The 20414-nt window shown below is 39.9% G+C and overlaps 3 protein-coding genes across 4 annotated transcripts; 2 read left to right on the top strand and 1 right to left on the bottom strand.

The window, feature by feature from the left end:
- Window positions 1-9: 9 nt before the first annotated feature.
- On the bottom strand, window positions 10-1962 carry LOC103445212 (uncharacterized). The gene is made up of 6 exons (XM_008384201.4): window positions 1766-1962; window positions 1601-1681; window positions 1254-1382; window positions 1055-1117; window positions 768-895; window positions 10-318 (listed from the first exon to the last, which is right to left on the bottom strand). Exons 1-6 carry the CDS (start codon window positions 1859-1861, stop codon window positions 126-128), a joined length of 690 nt encoding a protein of 229 aa, XP_008382423.1. The 5' UTR covers window positions 1862-1962; the 3' UTR covers window positions 10-125.
- Window positions 1963-2118: 156 nt separating this feature from the next.
- On the top strand, window positions 2119-4815 carry LOC103412100 (SEC1 family transport protein SLY1-like). The gene is made up of 2 exons (XM_008350698.4): window positions 2119-2283; window positions 2616-4815. The coding sequence occupies exons 1-2, from the start codon at window positions 2253-2255 to the stop codon at window positions 4454-4456; spliced, it is 1872 nt and encodes a 623-aa protein (XP_008348920.3). The 5' UTR covers window positions 2119-2252; the 3' UTR covers window positions 4457-4815.
- Window positions 4816-7300: 2485 nt separating this feature from the next.
- Window positions 7301-10812, top strand: LOC103445208 (isocitrate dehydrogenase [NAD] regulatory subunit 1, mitochondrial). 2 transcript variants are annotated; one of them, XM_008384193.4, is made up of 4 exons: window positions 7301-8040; window positions 8120-8359; window positions 10006-10084; window positions 10317-10812. In XM_008384193.4, the coding sequence occupies exons 1-4, from the start codon at window positions 7513-7515 to the stop codon at window positions 10589-10591; spliced, it is 1122 nt and encodes a 373-aa protein (XP_008382415.1). In that variant the 5' UTR covers window positions 7301-7512; the 3' UTR covers window positions 10592-10812. The 2 variants fall into 2 exon arrangements, with proteins under 2 accessions (XP_008382415.1, XP_028965656.1); XM_029109823.2 differs by having other exon boundaries at window positions 7321-8040; window positions 8132-8359.
- Window positions 10813-20414: the final 9602 nt, after the last annotated feature.

Genomic DNA, 20414 nt, shown 5'->3' with positions numbered 1-20414 from the left:
ATCCAAAAATGGTCAATCAAAGCAAAGCCTCCGTGCTGAGTTGTGCATATACTTTACTTACTATCCATAATCTTAGTTTTTGACAAATTACAAACAAAAGATGAAAGTTTCTTCGCAGATAGTACTTATATCACTGCCCGGAGCTCTGCAGTAAGCAGGGAAAACTTCCGGTGCTGTGATAAGATGGGAGGAGTTCGAACTGCTTGAATTCTTGATGACAGGTCAGTGTAACTGGATCCCGCGTTTAGCTTGGCAGCATTGAGTATCGTCTGCAAGATTTGTAGGGTATCGCCGTGACTAACAACTAAGATCATGCACCTGTAGATTGAACGAACATATGTAACAGACAAAGTCACACAGATATAATACGCAGGCAAGAAAAGGTATGGCTTAATTTAACCTAATGGCAGTTAAAAGAGGAAAGCCGTGGCACAGCTGGATAGACCGGCGGTCTTGTACAATAAGAGAGAAAATCGCTAACTGAGGAACCGCATTGAAAAATAATCTATCAAGAACTGCAAACAAACTGAGTAATTGCAGTTACAAGTTTTTCATCCTTAATTCTAAAATTCTTAAACGCCAACGGATGTTTCAATTTTCTTTTAAGTAGAAATTATTCGGAAATAGGCTTTTTAAAGTTCCACAGCAACTACTACACGTTTTATTTCATGTCATGCAATGCCAGTGTGCCTGATAATATGCAATGTAAAACATATTGCAAACATGACTACGATGTGAGAATACAAAACGCGTATTTATACACTTACCCTTGAAATTGTGACTCCATAGTTTCCATTGCTTCTGCAAGTCTGCACGCAACATCATCGACACTCTCTCCTCCCTCTGCCGGCCTCATGAGTGGATCTTTCTGGTCAAGAGCCCATATATCGTGATACTACCAGCAAAAGGGAAAACAGAATTATGACAGCCTCAGCATCAGCAACAGATGATTATAAGTTAGCACCACCTATAATAAACCCGACAATATAGACAAAGCCTTTAATCTGCCACTTTAATCAGTAGAAAAAAACCACACCAACACCGGTGGACTTACTTTATCATGTGACAAAAGCTCATACGAAGGACCAAAGAAGCGTTCGCGAAGATTTTCCATCACCTGTCCAGAAAAAGCAACCAGGGGAAAAGATCACTGGTTTGAAATCTAAATTAGCATAATCGATCAACCAAGCTTATCTCAATCAGAAATCAACCAAGATACCGTTCTTTTGGTCGATTTTCAGGGACTATCTTACCTTGCATTGAGCCCCCTCAAATGGAATGTTCAAGACAGATGCAACAACTTGAGCAGTCTGACTTGTTCTCGAAAACGGAGAGTAGCAAATCCGAACATTATCAAGTGGTACGTTGTTTTCCTCAAGCACCTGCACATTACAAACTACTCAAACTCCCATTTCTTCGTCTCCATCGACATTCCGGTTTTCGGTTAAATCTTCCAGCCTACCAGTTTTCAAACTCTAATTCACATTTCCCAATCATTCAATAATTTTGCACACTAAAAAGATTCAAACTTTTCGAATGTGAAATAAATTGCACTCAAAACAAACCAAAAAAGTTCAAATCTTAAAACAGAAAGTAATACCTTTTGGAATGATTGTCCAGCTGATTGTGCCTGACTTACGCCTTCTGGCGCCAATTGATATTCTGGGCGGGTACCATTTTCCTGTGTCGAATTCAAAATACTCAAAAACTGCAGGGCCAAACAAGTAATTAAGGAAAATTGGTGGGGGGAAAGAGAAAAAATAACCATGGAAGAAACAATGATGCCTCTCTCATTCGGAATGCTCTTCCCGTGCCTCAGCACCCAGTATCTGTTCCTCAGAAAAGACGTCGTCTCCGCCATCTCCACACCGCCCCCCGCCACCGCACTCCTCTCCTTGTCCTCTTCACACAGCCTCCACGTACGGTATGTGATTTTATTGGTAGGCTTCAATGAGATCACATTGGTTAAGACTCTGTGGTCAACCAATGAAATAACTACATCTGTATTTATATGACGTGGCGAACTCCTATTAGCTAGAGAGTATAGTTCTTTGTCTTGAAACGGCTGTAGACGAACAACTATCTTTTTTTTTTTTTTTTTTTTTTTTTTGAAAACATACGAACAACTATCTTTTTACATCACCGGCACCCTCAAATTTGCAGAGCTGTTTTGGGAAATTCATAAAATTTGAAGCGAACCAAAAGTTGCTGAGTGAGTCTTTGCTTCGCCGGAGAACGTAGATTTCGCGGTCATGGCGCTCAATCTGCGGCAGAGGCAAACAGGTGATACTATCTTTTGACCATTTTAGTTTCTCTCTCTAGATCTCTGTGTATCAACCAAACCAAGGAAGCAAAAATTGAAAATATTGGATTAAATCGAGAACCCATTTAGCTAATATAGAAAACCCAGATGAATTTTCACCGGAATTACAATTGAAATGGATGAAATGTGTATATTTTATGAGGGTTTTGTTTGTTGAGCTTGATCTGTGGTTTTGGTTTGAGAACTGTGACTAAATTCATTTGCCTTGCTTGAATTGGGCTTGCTTAAATTTGAATAATTTTTCTGGGAGTTGTGTAAATTATTGATTTTGATCTGTGATTTCTGTATTCAGAATGTATTACCCGTATGCTGAATCTGAACCAACCCGTTAATGCAACCGGTATGGCCAACGAGGAGGTCTATAAGATCTTGATCTATGATAAGTTTTGTCAAAACATACTCTCCCCGTTGATCCATGTCAAGGACCTCCGTAAGCACGGCGTGACCCTGTACTTCCTGATTGACAAGGACCGAAAACCTGTACACGATGTGCCTGCTGTCTACTTTGTCCAGCCCAGCCATTCCAACATTCAGAGGATCATTGCCGACACCTCCAACTCGCTGTATGATAGCTTCCATCTGAACTTCTCGTCCTTGATTCCTCGACCTCTGCTTGAGGACCTGGCATCTGGGACTTTGAATTCAGATTCGATTCATCGGATTTCGAAGGTGCATGATCAGTATTTGGAGTTTGTGACACTGGAAGATAATTTGTTCTCATTGGCACAGAAGAACAGTTATGTTCAGTTAAACGATCCCAAGGCAGGAGACCGTGAGATTGAGGAGATTATTGAAAAGATAGTTGGTGGCTTGTTCTGTGTTTTGGCTACGCTTGCTGTTGTGCCAATTATCAGGTGCCCTCGCGGTGGACCAGCTGAGATGGTAGCATCAGCATTGGATCAGAGACTTCGTGACCACTTGTTGTCAAAAAACAATCTGTTTACGGAAGGTGGAAATTTTGTGAGCTCTTTCCAGCGCCCCATATTGTGTATATTTGATCGTAATTTTGAGTTATCTGTGGGAATACAGCATGATTTTAGGTACCGACCCTTGGTGCATGATATTCTTGGATTGAAGCTTAATAGGTTGAATGTTCAAGGTGAAAAGGGTGGGATGAAGTCATATGAGTTAGATAGCTCAGATCCCTTTTGGGTAGCAAATGGGTCTCTAGAATTTCCGGAAGTAGCGGTAGAGATTGAGACCCAATTGAATAAGTATAAGAGGGATGTTGATGAGGTCAACAGACGGACTGGCGGGAATGATGGAGCTGAGTTTGACGGAACAGACATGATTGGGAATACAAAACATTTGATGAGTGCAGTGAACTCATTGCCAGAGTTGACAGCACGGAAGCAGGTGATTGATAAGCACACCAACATTGCAACTGTGTTATTGGGTGAGATCAAAGAGAGATTGCTCGATTCTTTTGCCAAAAAGGAGTATGACATGATGGTTAGAGGAGGCATTGATCGAAGTGAAATTTTAGGTGTGCTTAGAGGTAAAGGGAGTAAGATGGATAAGCTGCGGTTTTCCATCATGTATCTTATTTCTTCTGAAGCCATTAATCAGCAGGAAGTGGAAGCAGTGGAAGCAGCCCTCAGGGAATCTGAGGTTGATACCAGTGCATTTCAGTATGTGAAGAAGATCAAGGCGCTGAATGTCTCACTGGCATCAGCAAATTCTGCTAGCAGAAGCAACATAGTCGATTGGGCAGAGAAACTCTATGGGCAATCAATAAGTGCTGTGACAGCAGGTGTGAAAAATCTTTTGTCCAATGATAGGCAGCTAGCACTGACAAGAACAGTGGAGGCCTTGGCGGAGGGGAGGCCGAATCCAGAAATTGATTCCTACCTTGTGTTTGATCCTCGTGCTCCGAAGTCAAGCTCAGGAATGGGTAGCAGCCATTTAAAAGGACCTTTCAAGGAAGCTATCGTCTTCATGATTGGTGGTGGTAATTATGTGGAGTATGGGAGCCTACAAGAGCTTGCGCAGCGTCAGCAGCCTGTCAAGCATGTTATATATGGAACAACAGAAATACTCACAGGACAGGAGTTTGTGGAGCAGCTTGCAGTATTGGGGCAAAAGATGGGATTGGGTGGTGCTCCTCCTCCTCCACACGCTTCAACTCATTGATACGTAAATCCTGCAGTTAAGTTGTTATTTACACTTGAAAGACGACGACATTGAGAAGCTAAGAAACCATGTGGACGAATCTGTATAAATTTGTTGCATGTTTTTGGTCGAGTGACACAAAGGACTGCTATGCTCTGTGGTTCCGAACGAGATTAGTCAAAACTTTCTGCCAGGATCAAGAAGAAACCGGTTTTATGTTTTGTTATAGGCAGAAGTTTTCAGAATCACCTAACTTTTGTATTTCATTGAGGTGTAAGTTGTATGGTTGGAAACTTAGAAAAAAGTTTACTGATGTTACCTTTCATTAATGTTTCTGTAATAGCTCGACTTTGAAATATGATATGTTAATTTCTTCCAAAGATTGGTTTGATTTTTAACGAGAGATGTGAATTAACATTGGATTGTGTTTGCCCAACTGTTGGACGGATTGGATTGGAACCAAGTGTTCCAAATCTAATCGAAAGTTTTCGCGAATCAGAATTGCCTTTCAATTTCAACCAAAAGCTTTCGGAATGTCAATATTCAGTTGAGTTCTTGAAACAAAATATTACAAAATTCTTTTAAAAAATAACTTCGAATTTTTTAGTTTTTGTTCACTTTTTTTTAACTGAAAACTCGTTTGATAACTACTTTTAGTTAAAAAATAAATAAAATACAAGTGAAAGCTAATTTCTTGAATTTTCAAAATTTGAGTTTTTTTTAATTGAAATTTGAAACTAGTTACCAAACGGGTTGTTAGTTTAAAAAAAAAATTAAAAACTAAAAACGAATGGTTGTCAAACGGCCCTGTAAAGAAAATTATACAACCGTAGCAGACAATATAGCCAATTAGGGAAAGAAACTAGGGGTGGGTTCAAAAAACCGAAAAATCGGACCGAACACCAAACCGAAACCGAAAAACTGAAAATCGAAAAAGAAAAAACCGAACGGAAGGTTTTGGAGGTTCGGAAACCAAACTAAACTAAACCGAACCGAACCGAATCCCTTTACACTTTATGAATGTATGCCCATGATATTTCTTTTGTGAAACTTTGGAGTTGCTAATTTGAAGGAGCATACTTGGTTCGATTAGGAGGATAGATCATTGGTTATAGAGGAAAGTGTTGGAACTTGGAAGAGCTTCTCTATTTGTTTGCTTTTTGAATGTATACGGTGATAATTTTTCTTTGCAATTGAGGTTATTGATAGAATATGATTGGTTTATATGATTTTGTATATGTAGTATGTACAACTACCTTCTCACTTTCCACTTTCCTCATTTATTATTATTATTAATCTACCAATGCAAGCTTCTTTTCTAAATTCCATCTAAAAAAAATCAAGTTTTATAAAATAAAAAAATAAAAAATTGAAATTGTACCGAAACCGAACCGAACAAAACCAAACTGAAAAACACCGAACCGAAAAATATCGAAAGAAAATTGAACCGAACCGAAGTTTCGGTTTGATTTCAATTTTAACAAAAAACCAAACCGAATGAAACTGAACCCACCCTTAGAAATAACTAGTGGAGTTTTGTTTTAAAGGATTATTTCAACATGGACTTGGTCAGTCTAGGTAGTTCAAGCTTGAAAGCTTAATGTATTTGATATATCGAAATTCTCGGAATAATTTGATTTTGTTCCAAAAAATTTTGCAATCCACAAATTTACATGCCATATTTGACTTTGGAGTATCCAAATTCTTGCTAAATTCTCTTTGTGAGGATTTTAAAGATTCGTGAATCGTATTCATTTATCGTACATTATGCGATTAGAAATTATTTTAAATTTTTATTTATAATTAAACAAAAACAGTACATGACAAAAATTGACCGTACAATATACGAGAAACAAATACAAGGTGTGGTTTTGAGTGAAATCGCAATCGAAATTGAATTTTTTTGCGGTGCGATTTGATGCAGTTTCGAAGCAAAAACCAAAATGCAACCAAAGCATTTGGTTCGGTTCAGTGCGGTTTCAAATGGTGGTTTCAGTTCCGTTTTTAAGAAAAAATGTACAATTTAAAATTTATACTTATCTACGTATAAGATTCTCATTTTCCAAATAATACGTTAATTAACTAACCCCACATGAGAATTCTATGAGATATAATCAACTAGCTTAGCCTAGCTAAATGTATGGACTTTAACAAACAGCCTAAACATGACATGGTGCTGTTTTGGTTTCGATATGGTTTTCAAAAGCTAAAAGCCAAAACGGAAACCAAAATTTTTCCTACACCGCAACCGTTTCAGAACCGCAAAACTAAACCGTTCGGTACGGTCCAATTTGGTTCGTATTTCGGTTTTGTTTTTCAATTTCAAGTGCTCACTCCTAATGTAAAATGTAAAATGATATGTAAAAGTAAAAGATTTTAGGTTTAAATCTCGAAAAGTAAATTTGATATTATTTATGATTTAGTTCTTAATCATTGCATCAATAAAAAAGAGTCGGTTAGTATTCAATAGTTAATATTCCTCTACTCTTAGCCACTTAATATTACGGTCTAGTGATATATTCTCCTTCACTTGTATCTAAGAGGTCTTACGTTTGATTCTCGCTAAAGGCGAAGTTGAACACCATTTTTTTTTTCATTCCTTAGTATAGATAATATCGTTTATCTGTTCAATAATTTAGCTAAAGTCTTTCAAATTTTCACAAAGAAGGTCACAACACTAGTGAGGACTAAATGACTTTCAATAAAATATTTTATCCTAAGAAACAAGGAATTTAGACTAATCACTCAATGAACAAAGTTTAATAATAATTAAGTATCAAATATAAAAGCTTCAATTTAAAAATTGAGAAAAAATACTATTAAACAAATTTGGGTTAAAATCTGAAGAACACGGATTTTTGACATACTTTGCAGGTCTTAGAGTTAGGTCCACCCAGAAACGCGAATTAGAACGTGGAATTATTGTAAAAAAGTCCTCCAACTTTCTCATATTTTCCAATTCCCCTCGCTGGTCAATCACCCGCTCAACTTCAACTCCTCTGCAACAAAAAGTCGACCCTTCGCAAATCCGACAACCTCCTCCCTCCAAAAAAAACCCAAAACCCTAACACTCAGCCATGGCCCGTCGGACCCTCCCGATCCTAAAAAACCTCACCCACCGCCCCACGCCCGCACACTTCCTTCCCAAACCCGACCCGAACACCCGATCCGTCACCTACATGCCCCGACCCGGAGACGGTGCCCCGCGGCCCGTAACCCTGATCCCTGGCGACGGAATCGGCCCGCTCGTCACCAACGCCGTCGAGCAAGTCATGGAAGCGATGCACGCTCCCGTGTACTTCGAGCGATACGACGTCCACGGCGACCTGAAGCGGGTCCCGCCGGAGGTGATCGAGTCGATCCGGAAAAACAAGGTGTGCTTGAAGGGCGGCCTGAAGACTCCGATGGGCGGCGGAGTGAGCTCGCTAAACGTCCAGCTGAGAAAAGAGCTCGACCTGTACGCGTCGCTAGTCAACTGCTTCAACCTCCCCGGCCTACCCACCCGCCACGAGAACGTGGACATTGTCGTAATTAGAGAGAACACCGAGGGTGAATATGCCGGGCTCGAGCACGAGGTCGTCCCCGGCGTCGTCGAAAGCCTCAAGGTAATCAAAAACTCAAAAGTCCAATCTTTTTTGCTCTGCAATTTTGTGAGAAATCGGGAATTGATTGTGATTGTGTTAGGTGATCACAAAGTTCTGCTCGGAGCGAATCGCCAAGTACGCTTTCGAGTATGCGTATTTGAACAACAGGAAGACGGTGACCGCTGTGCACAAAGCCAACATTATGAAGCTGGCTGATGGGTTGTTCTTGGAGTCCTGCAGAGAGGTTGCTAAAAAGTACCCAAGTATTAACTACAACGAGATCATTGTGGACAATTGCTGTATGCAACTCGTTTCGAAGCCGGAGCAATTTGATGTGATGGTAATGTGCCTTCAGCTCAAAATCTGTTTTGTGAATCTGGTTTTATTATGTGGATGTGTTCATGGCAGGGTTAAAGTTTTTCTCTTTGTTAATCTTTGACTAAGTTTGGATACTTTAGTTAAATTATGGACTTGGTCTGACGTTGGTTCCTAGGATTTTGTTTGGCAGATATGTTTGCCTGGTGATTAGGAGTTTGTTTAGCAACAAATTCTGTCCTTTCTCTCTTGTATTTAAGATCTTGGTGTAACTAATAAGAAGTTAGTTAAAAAATGCATTGGAATAAACTTGCTGCCTAGAGGGGGCGGCTGCCAAGTAATTTAATTTTCATCGATTTTAAGCGAAGTTCAGGTTTCGTGGATTGATGACCTGCGTGTTTTTAACTAGGAATTCCAGGAAAATACTTCGTTGACTCCACTTGACTGAATGGAATTTTGATGAATTTGCAACTATGCTATTATTATGAAATACTTTTTTATTTTATTTTTATTTTTTATTTTTAACATTAGTGGTATGTCTTTAAATTTTTTTTGGCTGTTGAAATGGTGCCAATGTGAAAAGTTTCGAGCTTTTGGGGTTTCTATGATCTGAATTGTGAATATGATTTGAATTGTGAAAACCATTTCTAATGTTTGTTAGGCAAGAAACTGTGGTTTTGTTCTAATCTTCTTATATGCTTCAGGTTTGGTTTGATCCATAATACAGACGGTGTATATAAGTTTATGAAATATATTAGGTACTCGTGACATGTGGAGAATCTTGCATAGGCTCATATGCCAACTGATGATGCAAAATTTAGACGTTCTCTATGACTATTAGTTTTGGACTGAAGAAACGGGAAAGAGTAGCTCTTGTAGGTATTTTGGTACTGTGATGACCTATGAAAACTTAGAAGAGTAATTGGAAAAGGTTTGAGAGTATAAAACCCGTGAGTCACATCAAAACATTGAGTGAGCTATTAGAGTTTGATGTCTCTGTGATGTTCATATGGTAGGTCGAGAAGTAAGCATAGAAAGATAGTAATGCTCTATTTAAAGCAGGGAAAGAAGAACAATCTGGATGCGCTCAAGTGAAATATTAAGCGTGGATTCATAAGTCGAATTCAACACAAATAGTCCGATAGTGTGTTCATCTACCTTGTTTTCTAATGTGAAATTCCTGGTTCTGCTGTTTTAACTTGGATCAACATCTTGTTCCTCTTGTGTTTCTAATGGGTTTGCTTCTTGTCTCATATGTTGATCATGAACTCAGTTTTTTCTGTTCTTTGGGAGTTGGTGGGGGAGGGTAAATTGAATCTAGGATTTGGTGTTTACCCGTCATTCGGGTTAGAAATGGGAAAATATTCTTTCCACAAAATGGTAAAACTGTGTCCATGTGGCACTTCCCAGACCCCACACTGGCAAAAGGCTTTGTGTGTTAGATCATCTTGCATTTGAGAATAACTTATTGGTCTGGGCCCAACTCTCAGCTTCGGATGTTTCATGCTTGCTCTTCATTTTAGCCAAAAGACCTGTCTACGTCGTTGAGCCAAAACTAAGTTATCTATTGAAAATTTAAAATAGATGTTTGCATAGTTTCGAACTTCACAGTTGGTTATATGTGCTACTCTTTTCCTGTGCCATTTACAGAGGTTGTTTCATGTCTTGCAGGTCACTCCCAATCTTTATGGAAATCTAGTGGCAAATACGGCAGCTGGTATTGCTGGAGGCACTGGTGTCATGCCAGGAGGTAGAAGCCTTATTAATAAATTTAATTGATTAAATTATTCTGCGAGTCGTTGCAAATCCTATACCCTTTTTTTTAAGTTGTTTTTGTTAACTCCATCATGACATGTCTTCTCCACCCTTCCGTAGAAGAAAGATCATTTGCTTCAAGCGCTGATCACCACTTATAATTAATCTTGTTCTTGTAGTCTGTCTCTTCTAAACTCTGCCTCCTTATCTCTTTGGGGTTACTACAGGAAATGTGGGTGCTGATCACGCTGTTTTTGAGCAAGGTGCTTCAGCAGGAAATGTCGGAAATGAAAAGTTATGGGAGCAAAAGAAGGCCAATCCAGTGGCTTTGCTTTTGTCATCAGCAATGATGTTGAGGCATCTCCAGTTTCCTTCATTTGCTGATCGACTTGAAACAGCGGTGAAACGTGTAATCTCAGAAGGCAAGTACCGGACAAAAGATCTCGGTGGAGTCAGCAGCACCCAAGAGGTTGTTGATGCCGTTATTGCTAACCTGGACTGATTGATGGGGAACATGTCCATTGCATTTATCTTGGGTATAATTCATACTGTTGATTACCCGCGTTCTCACATAGTCGCGTTTATAATTGTTTTTTTTCTTCTACATTGTTGGTAGGTTATCCTACGTCTGTCGAAATGCAATATTTCTTTTTTCCCTTTTCGGGAATAATCGGAATTGATCCCAACAGCATTCATTAATAAAGAAGTTTTGATTTGATGAAACCTTGCTTTGTTTTTTCTTCCCAGAATTCATATTTAAGCTCATATATTGTCAAATTTGTCCAGCTTGTTATGTGGTCTGAGATTGGGTTATGTGTAGTACATCTATCATTGACCTGGGACGGTGTCATTAACATCAGACAGAATTCTACGGTAAGGCCAATGCCTCAATCGAAACGCGCCTTCATAAGCGAAGGAGGACAATCTTTTGGGAGATGTAGTAGGTTCCCTTGGATTATTGGAAGCAAATTGGAAATGAAACCGAAGAAACTAACAGACAGATGAGAAGCTCTCTCGGTTCTTTTCGATGACTAGGAGGCGTTTGAATTCACTTTGTTTTCAAACCAGGACATCCTTTCTTTGGTTTGACGCAACGCAACCATGCTTGTATTCCTTTTGCAATGTCTTTTATCCAACAAAACAAACGCATCCCTTGTGGTTCTATGTTCGAGCACTAGACGAAAGTTTTCTCTACCCACCCTAACCCCCTGAAATCAACGAGCTCACCAACTACTTCCAGATGTTCCTTGGCAATGTAAGGTACCATGCATAGTAGGCACAATACAAAGTTCCTACATCTTCTGAACTCTTACTTTCAATCCTGTTAGACTGCAACCTTGGCTTCAACAATTCATATATCTTTCACAAGATACGATTTCCTGTGGTCACCAAATCCACTTAGAGGCAGGAATAATGCAAAACCCCAGCTTCTCTCCCTTTCTTTGATCACATGAGTTTCATGTCATATTGACTTCTTGATGTCAAGTATATTAACCGTGGCCATTCACTGAGAATATCTACTCCACCTATATATGGAATAATGGAAATGTTGAAGCATCTGCAACCTCCAAAAACATCGGCAAGTATTTGCGCTTCGAATACTTAAAAACTCCTTGGGACATACAACGATCCGCCGTTTGATATTTAGATTAAGTTGTAAATTGTCCAGGTGTATGCTCCTTATTGACTTCGTAAGTTAATTGCATACAATACATATCTTTGTCATATCAAACAGAGAAAATCTAGAACTAGCAAAGAATTGTTTTTTATTCGTATTCGTTTTTTTGCACAATACAAACTGCATTTTTAACGATCGTCTGTTAATGAACTGTTATGCTAATTATACTTAACTTACTGGATTACCCAATGGAGGTGTTTGGGCAAAGATTTCTCTGGAGAAGGCTCCTCGGACCTTAGCATAGCTCCCTAAGGGATTGGCACTTTGGATGTGTAGTCGGGCTCTTGCTTGTTGATGTGCTACAAGAAGAGAACAAAGTTAGTTCTAAGGGGTGCCTTTGTGGGGCCTTAGGCGTAGGCCTTGAGGCTCACAATCAAAATTAACTAAGTGCTAGGCGTGCCACTGCTATCTCAGTATAGCAGATGTAGAACAAGTGTGTTTTAAGTCGATTACTTGCGCCCCAAGTTACTCCAACTTCTTGTTATCAAAGGATTGTCATAGATGGGTTAAGTCTGCATTAAGTTCTTTTTCTTGCCTTGTAAACAAGGACTTTTAATTCATGATATTGTATGTTCGAATGAAGGGAGTCCAGATCCCCTAAGTCATTTGTTTGGTCCTAGACTACTCTTAATGAAAACATATCCATTAAACTTAACCGGATCGAGATGCAAATGAGACTCTTAAAATAGGAAAACAGATGGAAATAACTTAAATACATGCTGGAGAATGCATTAAGCAATAGATCTACTAATTTAGAAAAAAAAGAAAGAGCTTTGGGCAATATTTCACCTTGTCTGGCAAGGTTGAACTTCTTGCAGTCACTTCTCTTTGAATTTACAGGGGTTATATGCTAAAAAGGGATGAATGGTAAACAAGTTTACACGAGAGAATTGATACTACATCATTGGGAATGGTAGTAGAGCTTTTATACTAGAGAAAAGATTGCTTTTCTAAGGAAACTATTGTAGAAGAATTGAGATTTGGGCTGATTACAACTTTTGGATGCAAATCTAGCTTGAGAGCAGAGTTTGTATGTTTGTTTGTTTGATTGGTTGAGTGTCCTTGTCTCTGTCTTCTCTTCTTTGTTTTATAGACACCTTGGCCTCAGGGTCAGGGATTTGCTCTTGCCTGAAAGGTGTTGAAGGGTAGTGAGTCATCACTCTTTTTACTTGTCATGCCATTGGAAAGCGTTATTTGGTTGATAGTAGGTTAGTCCCCATCACTTTGTCACTTTAATCATTGACACGTGGCTTGTACCTTGGCTGAGAAGGCTCCAATTTACTTCTGGGCTTGATGTTGGGCTTTAGGCAAGTCTTCTTCAATTGGCATCCTTGGGCTTTATTTTCTTCAAACCTAATATTCAAATATTAACCCAAATAGTCATCCCTTTAATCATTGTTGAGTCTGCAACTCGAGACGCTAATAATGATTAAACAACCGTCGCACACATTTACTCGGGACTTACACCATTTAAAACAATCGTTTGTTAATTAAACTTTTGCACTAACCCATGATTTTAAATGTTAACTAACTGTTTACTGTATAATCCTCACTTAAACCCTTTGGCTAAATACCTTAGCAATTCTATACCTTCGAATTTTCAGAATCCCAAATTTCTCAAAATCTTCATAATTTCTCTTGCTCTCTCAGCTTTTGCTTATAATCTCACTTTTCTTTCCATTTTCTTCTCAAAATTCAATGGCACCCAAAGCTTCCCAATCTCTTTATGAATCTGGTGAGGGCATTGCCACCTTGCACCGTTTGCTCAATGGCCTTCATCGCCCTCGGCCTGGCTTGCAAACCTCGCTTTTCTTCGATGAGGGATGCGTACACTCTCTGGGACCTACATGGAACTCTTAGGTCCTAATTTCAGTAGAGAGCAATATGCCTAAGGCTAAATGGTTTACTCCCAACCCATTCTGAGCCAAGGCGAGCATCTCTACGTCTAAGTGGTCGAACCACCGAAGAAGCTTCCTTTTAATGAAAGACGAGGCCTGGTCATAATGGGTTGATGACCTCGAGCCAATTTTCAAGAAGAAGTGGATGAGCAACGGTATTTACGAGTTGATAATGCTCTCTAAGGTCACAGTGATCGCCAAGCTCGAACTACTGACCATAACTCTTCTTTTCTGGAACTCGAGGATTGATACCTTTGATTTTAGGATGGCTCTAATGTCCCCGACCATCCTTGACATGGCTCAGGTTTACGGGCTAAGGCCTTCAGGTAGAGTTATTGACGTCACCCATGATTGGTCTCTCTTCACTCGTCCGACTGTAGAAAGCTCGTGTAGTTCTGACTCTTTCATTCATCAGGAGTATAACTTTTCAACCTTTAAGAGTTATGGGACTTCTTTCACGGGTTTTATCCCGTTTATAAAGGACAACTTTGGCCCCTCTTCTTCAAATGCCAATAGAGACCAAGATCACATGTACTTCATTCTGTACTGGCTCAACAAGCACGTCTTCCCAACAAGTCTAAGGGAGTAAAAGTCAAGTGGATCCCTCTGGTGGAAGCTCTTCAAAACTTTGATGATGTAGCCACGGGCCATTTCCTCCTTTCTCATCTTTACCTTCTTCTATTTGAGATGACTCGGGTAGAACCATTTGAAACCAACCTCAATGGGCCAACCTGGATAGTCCAATTGTGGTTGCAATGGTACTTCCTCGAGCTTTGGACACCCAATCTTGAATTTCCTAAAAGAGTAGCCCCTGCCTGAATTCTAGCTAAGGCCTCACCCACTAACCACTCTAACTTATCTTGCTTCTACTTCTTCAGAGTCTGTAGAACTCGGGCATACTTGGAATATGGAGCTTCAATCCTTAGGAGGTACCATTGGTTTTCCGACCAAGCATTCCAGGATGCCTTCGGGGAGGATGCCAACCCTTTTTACAAGGAGAGGTTCATCAACTGCATCCAATAAAGGGATATAGCCTAAGGAGTCTGCATGATCGCTACGAGCGCGGGCTAGAAGTTTACCACCTGAACTTCTGCAGCAGGTAGTTAGGCTTCAGGCAAGCCATCCATGTGCCATTTTTTGATTCTGTTCACTGCGACACGTTCTTTCACCTTCGCTCTCCACAAGAAGTCACCTTTCGAGCTGCTCGATGCAGTCTTGAAGTTATGAGTAAGGTCGCCCAAAAGCCCATGGTGCTAAACTTTGAATGTGCCTTAACTTTCTCCACTTGGTGGAAGATCAAGTGGGCCCAGAAGTATGGAGGGGATCTTAAAGAGTCTTATGACTGCATCTTCAAGCATTTATCCATCAAGTCATATCCTAAGCTAAGTGAGCTTGAAGGCTGGAAAGAGATGATCCATCAAAAGAACCAGCTTCTTCTGATAGGTACCCTTTATTCTTCTAAATTTGTATCTTGTATTTATTTTATAATCTACCTTCTATTAACCTTTCTCTTTCTTCTTTTGATCTTTGTAGCCTAAGGCAACACTGAAGCAGTGGATGTCGGGCTTGATGAAGAGGCTGGGGACACATTTGTTCTCGAATAGGCCGTAGTCGAGGTTGCGAGGCAAGGTGATGGAGCGGGCGGAGATATCTCTGAGTTATTTGGAGACTCTGAAGGCGAGGCTGAGCCTTAAGTGGAGGTTTAGGCTACTCGACGGGCAAAAACAACCGTGGTAGAGACTTCAGAATTCGAGCCCAAAGAGCAACCTCGAGCTAAACTTTCCATACCAGGTTTGCGGGCAACCCCCATAAAGAAAATAACCAGGGCTCAATCCTCCAAATCCTCCAAGCCTTCTGCTTCTATAGCTGAGGCTGGTAGGAAAAAAAACAGAAGGCTTCCAGTAAGTGAATCTTGTCTCAACCCTTATTTCTTATCTGCATTTTCATGTTAAGAGCAAACAACTCCATTTTCTTCGAATCTAGGGCCTCAAGTGACTATGAAACCCATTTTTGTTTCAAGGGAGGAACCTCAGGTGCAGAGATCTATCAGAAGGCCAAAGATCTCCTTGATACTACCTTTGATGAGTTGGAGGTATGGCCTGTATCTCAAGTTACTCTTTTGAAGTTTCCCTTTTTCTGCTTAATATTTTTTTTTTATTAACTCTCTGCCCGATTGCCTGAAATAGGTCAAAGGGAAGAAATGATCTCTCCGCCCGAGGCCTCTTCGCTTCTTGCCCGAACGGTACATGTTTTTTCTTATCTGGCTAAATCTCCCTAGGTATACTTTTCTCACTTTTGGCTTTAAACTTTTAATTTTACTACTTTGGAAGTTAATGACTAACTTCACTTCTCTGTAGGCCAAGGTTGGGGAAACTGTGTCTTTGATCGGGCAAGGCTTAACTCCCAAGTCTTCTATTCCTCCTCTTGCATAGGTGGTAACTCTAGCCTCCCCATTCAGCCCAAGCACTGGGGAGATGTTGCATTTTGTGGAAGACAATAGCAACTCAGTGAGCATTTTATCTTGACGTTTTCAACCTTAAAGTCCTCCCTTCTTCTTGCCTTTCTTAGTCTTCCCCAGCACATGAGTCACAACAACTAGCAACAACTACATTTAAGGAGCCCATAATACTTGAGATCCTCGTGGTCTCAGAGGTGACTAGTCCACGGGCACCTCAGGCTGCAGTTCGGGCCAGCTCCCCTGCTTCCTCTCAAGGTCCTGCTAAGGTATGAAAATTTTTCTCCTTCTATTTTTCTTTTCTGCATAAGTTAGTCTGTTGACACTTGTCTTTTCTTGATTTTTTTAGGCTTCTGGTGAGGTCTCGGGCACCATCCCTCATTCTCGAGTAAGTGAGGATGATCCTACTCGGCTGTCAAGGGAGATAACTCCTCTTCCACCTCATTCCAAGGTTTCAGGCTCAACTCAGGTATATTACCTTCTCTTATCTCACCTTTCTTTAATCTGAGTTGTATTATTTTCTTAACTTATTTCTCCTGGTTTCCTATAGAGTATTAGAGAATGCTTGGATCAATCTATTCCATCTTTGGTACATAATGTAGCTATTCCCTGACCTCCTTTAGCTTCTAGGCCTAAGAAGAAGAGGGTTGTTGTTGCCTCTTCAACTTCTAGTCCTCATACCCCTCCAACTATGGATGTTCCTACTGCTGCTGCTGCTTTTGGGAGTAGTGAAGCTATGCCTCCTCTTCTCGCATCGATTCTAGCTGTAACCTCGTTGCCCAAGCTTGTTAAAGAGTTTGGGCAAATCAGAACAAAGTTAAGGTCTTCCAGGCGCTATTCTGAGCTTCAATAGCTTCAAGATCAGTGTAGGATCTTTCGAGAATGGATGTAGATGGACTTCAATGCTTTTTTTAGGCTCAAGGGTCTTCAAGAGGCTGAGAAGGCTTTGACTGAACTCTATAAAGCCCAACTCATGACAAAGGTTCAGTTTGAGTCATTTCTTAACTTCTTTGAGAACTTAAGGGCTCTAGGAGATCAGCATCTGAGGGCAGAGAGGCAAGCTAGTAGAGTAAGATGCTATAAGGAGAAGCACTCAAGAACCTCATTTTCTCTGGAGAAGCTTGTGGAAGAAGGTTCTACCATGGAGGCAAGGATTACAGAGGTGACTTTTGAAATTGAGAGGTTGGAGGAGCAACTGTCTGCACTGAAGGCTGAGCAAGCAACTTTAACCAACCAGCTTCACCAAAAGATTGAAGAAGTCAAGAAAGTAAATGTTGAAGTTGAGGATGTTGAAGCACAATTAGCCAATAGTAATATTGCTTTGGAAGAGCCTAGGAGAATTTTTACCATAATGCAAACATACCATTCTAGGATAGCTGCCTTGGCCAAAGATGTAAAACTGTTGAGCTAATCCTTATTGTAACCTCAATATTTGATGAAATAAAAATGATATTTCCTCCTTGAAACTTAACTGTGGTGAATATATATGTTGACTTTAAATCTCTCATAATGCTTAAACTTATTCAATATAACAATCCCTAACATCCCACAAAGTTGGGTGATATTTCTTCAAAAACTTAGCATTGATTGGATATTTTTGCAAGTTTCCTTCTAAATCTGCCAAGTAATATCCTCCATTTTCCAGCACTTGGTTGATAATGAAAGAACCCTCCCAAGTAGGGCTCCACTTCCCAAAGCCCTTAACTTGAGCTCCTAAAGGAAAAATTGCCTTCCATACTAATTCTCATTCCTTGAAGGTCTTCAATTTCACTTTTTTGTTGTATGCTCGGGCAACAACTCTCTTCTCTTCTTGAATTTTATTTAAAGCTTATATTCGAGCCACATCCAGATCTTCAACTCATTGGCACATAGCTTGGATGTATTCTTCACTGTGTAGCCCAAATTGGATTTGAATCTTGATAAAACTTACATTAATCTCCATGGGAAGCACAACATCTTTCCCAAAGGTTAGAGCATAAGGTGTGGTCATAGTTCCTGCTCTTTTGGAGGTTCTATAAGTCCACAAAGTATCTCCTAACTTCTCATGCCACTTATCTGGACTACCTGCTATCATTCTTTTAATAATATTTACCAAGACCATGTTGCTGGCCTCTGCTTGACCATTTGACTGGGGGTAGTAGGAACTAGATCAGATCATCTTTATCCTGAACTTACTTGCAAATTCATCTACTTTTTTTGAAATAAAAGATGGCCCGAGGTCTGTAACAATTGTCTCGGGCACCCCGTATCTGTGTAAAATCTTGGTTTTAATGAACTTATTGACTGCAGTTGAGGTGATAGTTCTCACAGCTGAAGCTTCTACCCATTTGGTGAAGTAATCTATCACCACGATTATGATTGTATGTCCCTTGCTAGAAGCTGGATAAATTTGCCTGATGAAGTCCATTGCCCATCTTTTGAAGGGCTAAGGCTTGACCATAGGATTCAAAGGTACTGAGGGCACATGTTGGAGAGGTTCATGTCTTTGGCATTCTTCACACCCTCGGGCATAAGCCTTGCAGTCTTTCTTTATATCGGGCCAAAGGTAACCATATCTCCTGAGCAACCACCTCATCTTAGTTCCAGTTTGATGTGCTCTACAAATTCCTTCATACACTTTAGCCATTACTCTCATCGATTCTTCTTGGCCTAAGCATTTTAACAAAAGTTCATCTGGAGTTTTTCTTAACATATTCTCTTCCCATATGACATACTTAGTTGCTTGCCGTCTATTTTTCTTACTTGTTAGGAAAGAAGGGTTTCTTAAGTATTGAATAATAGGTGATCTCCAATCTTCAATCTCTGGCTCCTTGGTCATTACATCCAGGCTGAATTCTGTATCAAAGATAGATGAGAGATTCTTCCTTTGCACTTCCACCTCTACCTCGAATCTTCTTTCTTGGAGTTGTGCTCCAGAAGCAAACTGTGCCATCTCATTGGCCATTGAATTTGACTATCTGGGGATATGGCTAACTGATATTTCAGTACCCCAATAGCCCAATAGCTGTCTTGATGCTAAATAATAACCAGCCATGATGATGTGTCTGCATTTGTACTCTCCATTCAACTGATTGATCACTAGTTCTGAATCACCAAACACTTCAACTTCAGTTGCCCCCAACTCTATCAAGATTTCTAGGCCTATTATCAGTGCCTTATACTCTTCCCGATTGTTGGTATTCTCTTGATAGTTCAAAAGGAATGAATAACAATGATGAATTCGGCTGGGGTCAATAATGACGATTCCAGCTCCAACAACATTTTGAATGCAGGGTCCATCAAAATACAACTTCCAAAGAGTGATCTAGAGGCTAGTTATCCTCTTTACCTCTTGCTGTATCCATTCTTCTCTGCTCGAGAGAGTTCTTCTTGGTGGGATCCAGAGACTGGCCACTTCTAGAGTCCCTAGGATGTTGATAAGATCATTTTGTGATTCTTGGTGTTCAGCCAAAAAGTTTGAAATTGCTTGCCCTTTTATTGCTCTCTAAGGCACATATTGAAAACTGAATTCTGAAAGTGCAAGAATCCATTTTCCAATCCTTCTAGTTAACATTGGTTTTGACAGCATGTACTTGATCACATCTGTCTTAGCAATAATATGGATATGGCAATGCAACATGTAATGACTTAGCTTACAGGCAGTGAAGTACAAGGCCAAACAAAGCTTCTCCACATGGGTATATCTTTTTTCTACCTCAGTAAGAATTCTACTGTGGTAGTATATGTCTTGCTCTTTCCCACCTTCATTGTTTTGAGCTAGCAGGCTTCCCATCGACTTCTCAGAGGTAGAAATGTAAAGCTTTAAAGGCTTCCTTCTTTGAGATGTAATGAGCACTGGTGGAGAGGCCAAGTATGTGAAATCCCGTTCCTGGATTTCACTGTTATAATCTACGTATTTGTATTATTGAGATTTTATATTATTTTTCGAGAAATTATATTAATTTATTTGAATTTAGATTTAATTAAACTAGTTACGAAGTTTGAAGTTTGGAAATTAATTATCTAAAATCCGTAGACCTTTCGAGGTCACGATTTATATTTTCGAATGGATCTCGAAAGCACAAGAGCATAGGCGAAAACTGTTTGCGAGTTCGGATTATAACGATATAGTTACGAACCTTTGAAGTCGTTTTACCAAACTTTAGATTTTAAGTTAAATAAACTACCACTTTGTGGGAATTTGGCCCTACCAGGTATGATTAAAATTGGATCCAATCAGACAAATGGATGGAGGAGAGGTAACCAATAAGAAAAAAAAAGGGGGGGGGGGGAAGAAAAGGGAAGGAAGCTCCTA

Source organism: Malus domestica, chromosome 10 (assembly GCF_042453785.1).
Source record: "Malus domestica chromosome 10, GDT2T_hap1".
In the NCBI taxonomy this organism is placed as follows: domain Eukaryota; kingdom Viridiplantae; phylum Streptophyta; class Magnoliopsida; order Rosales; family Rosaceae; genus Malus; species Malus domestica.
Note: the sequence above shows the minus strand (reverse complement) of the source record. Positions and strands in the feature narration are given on the sequence as shown.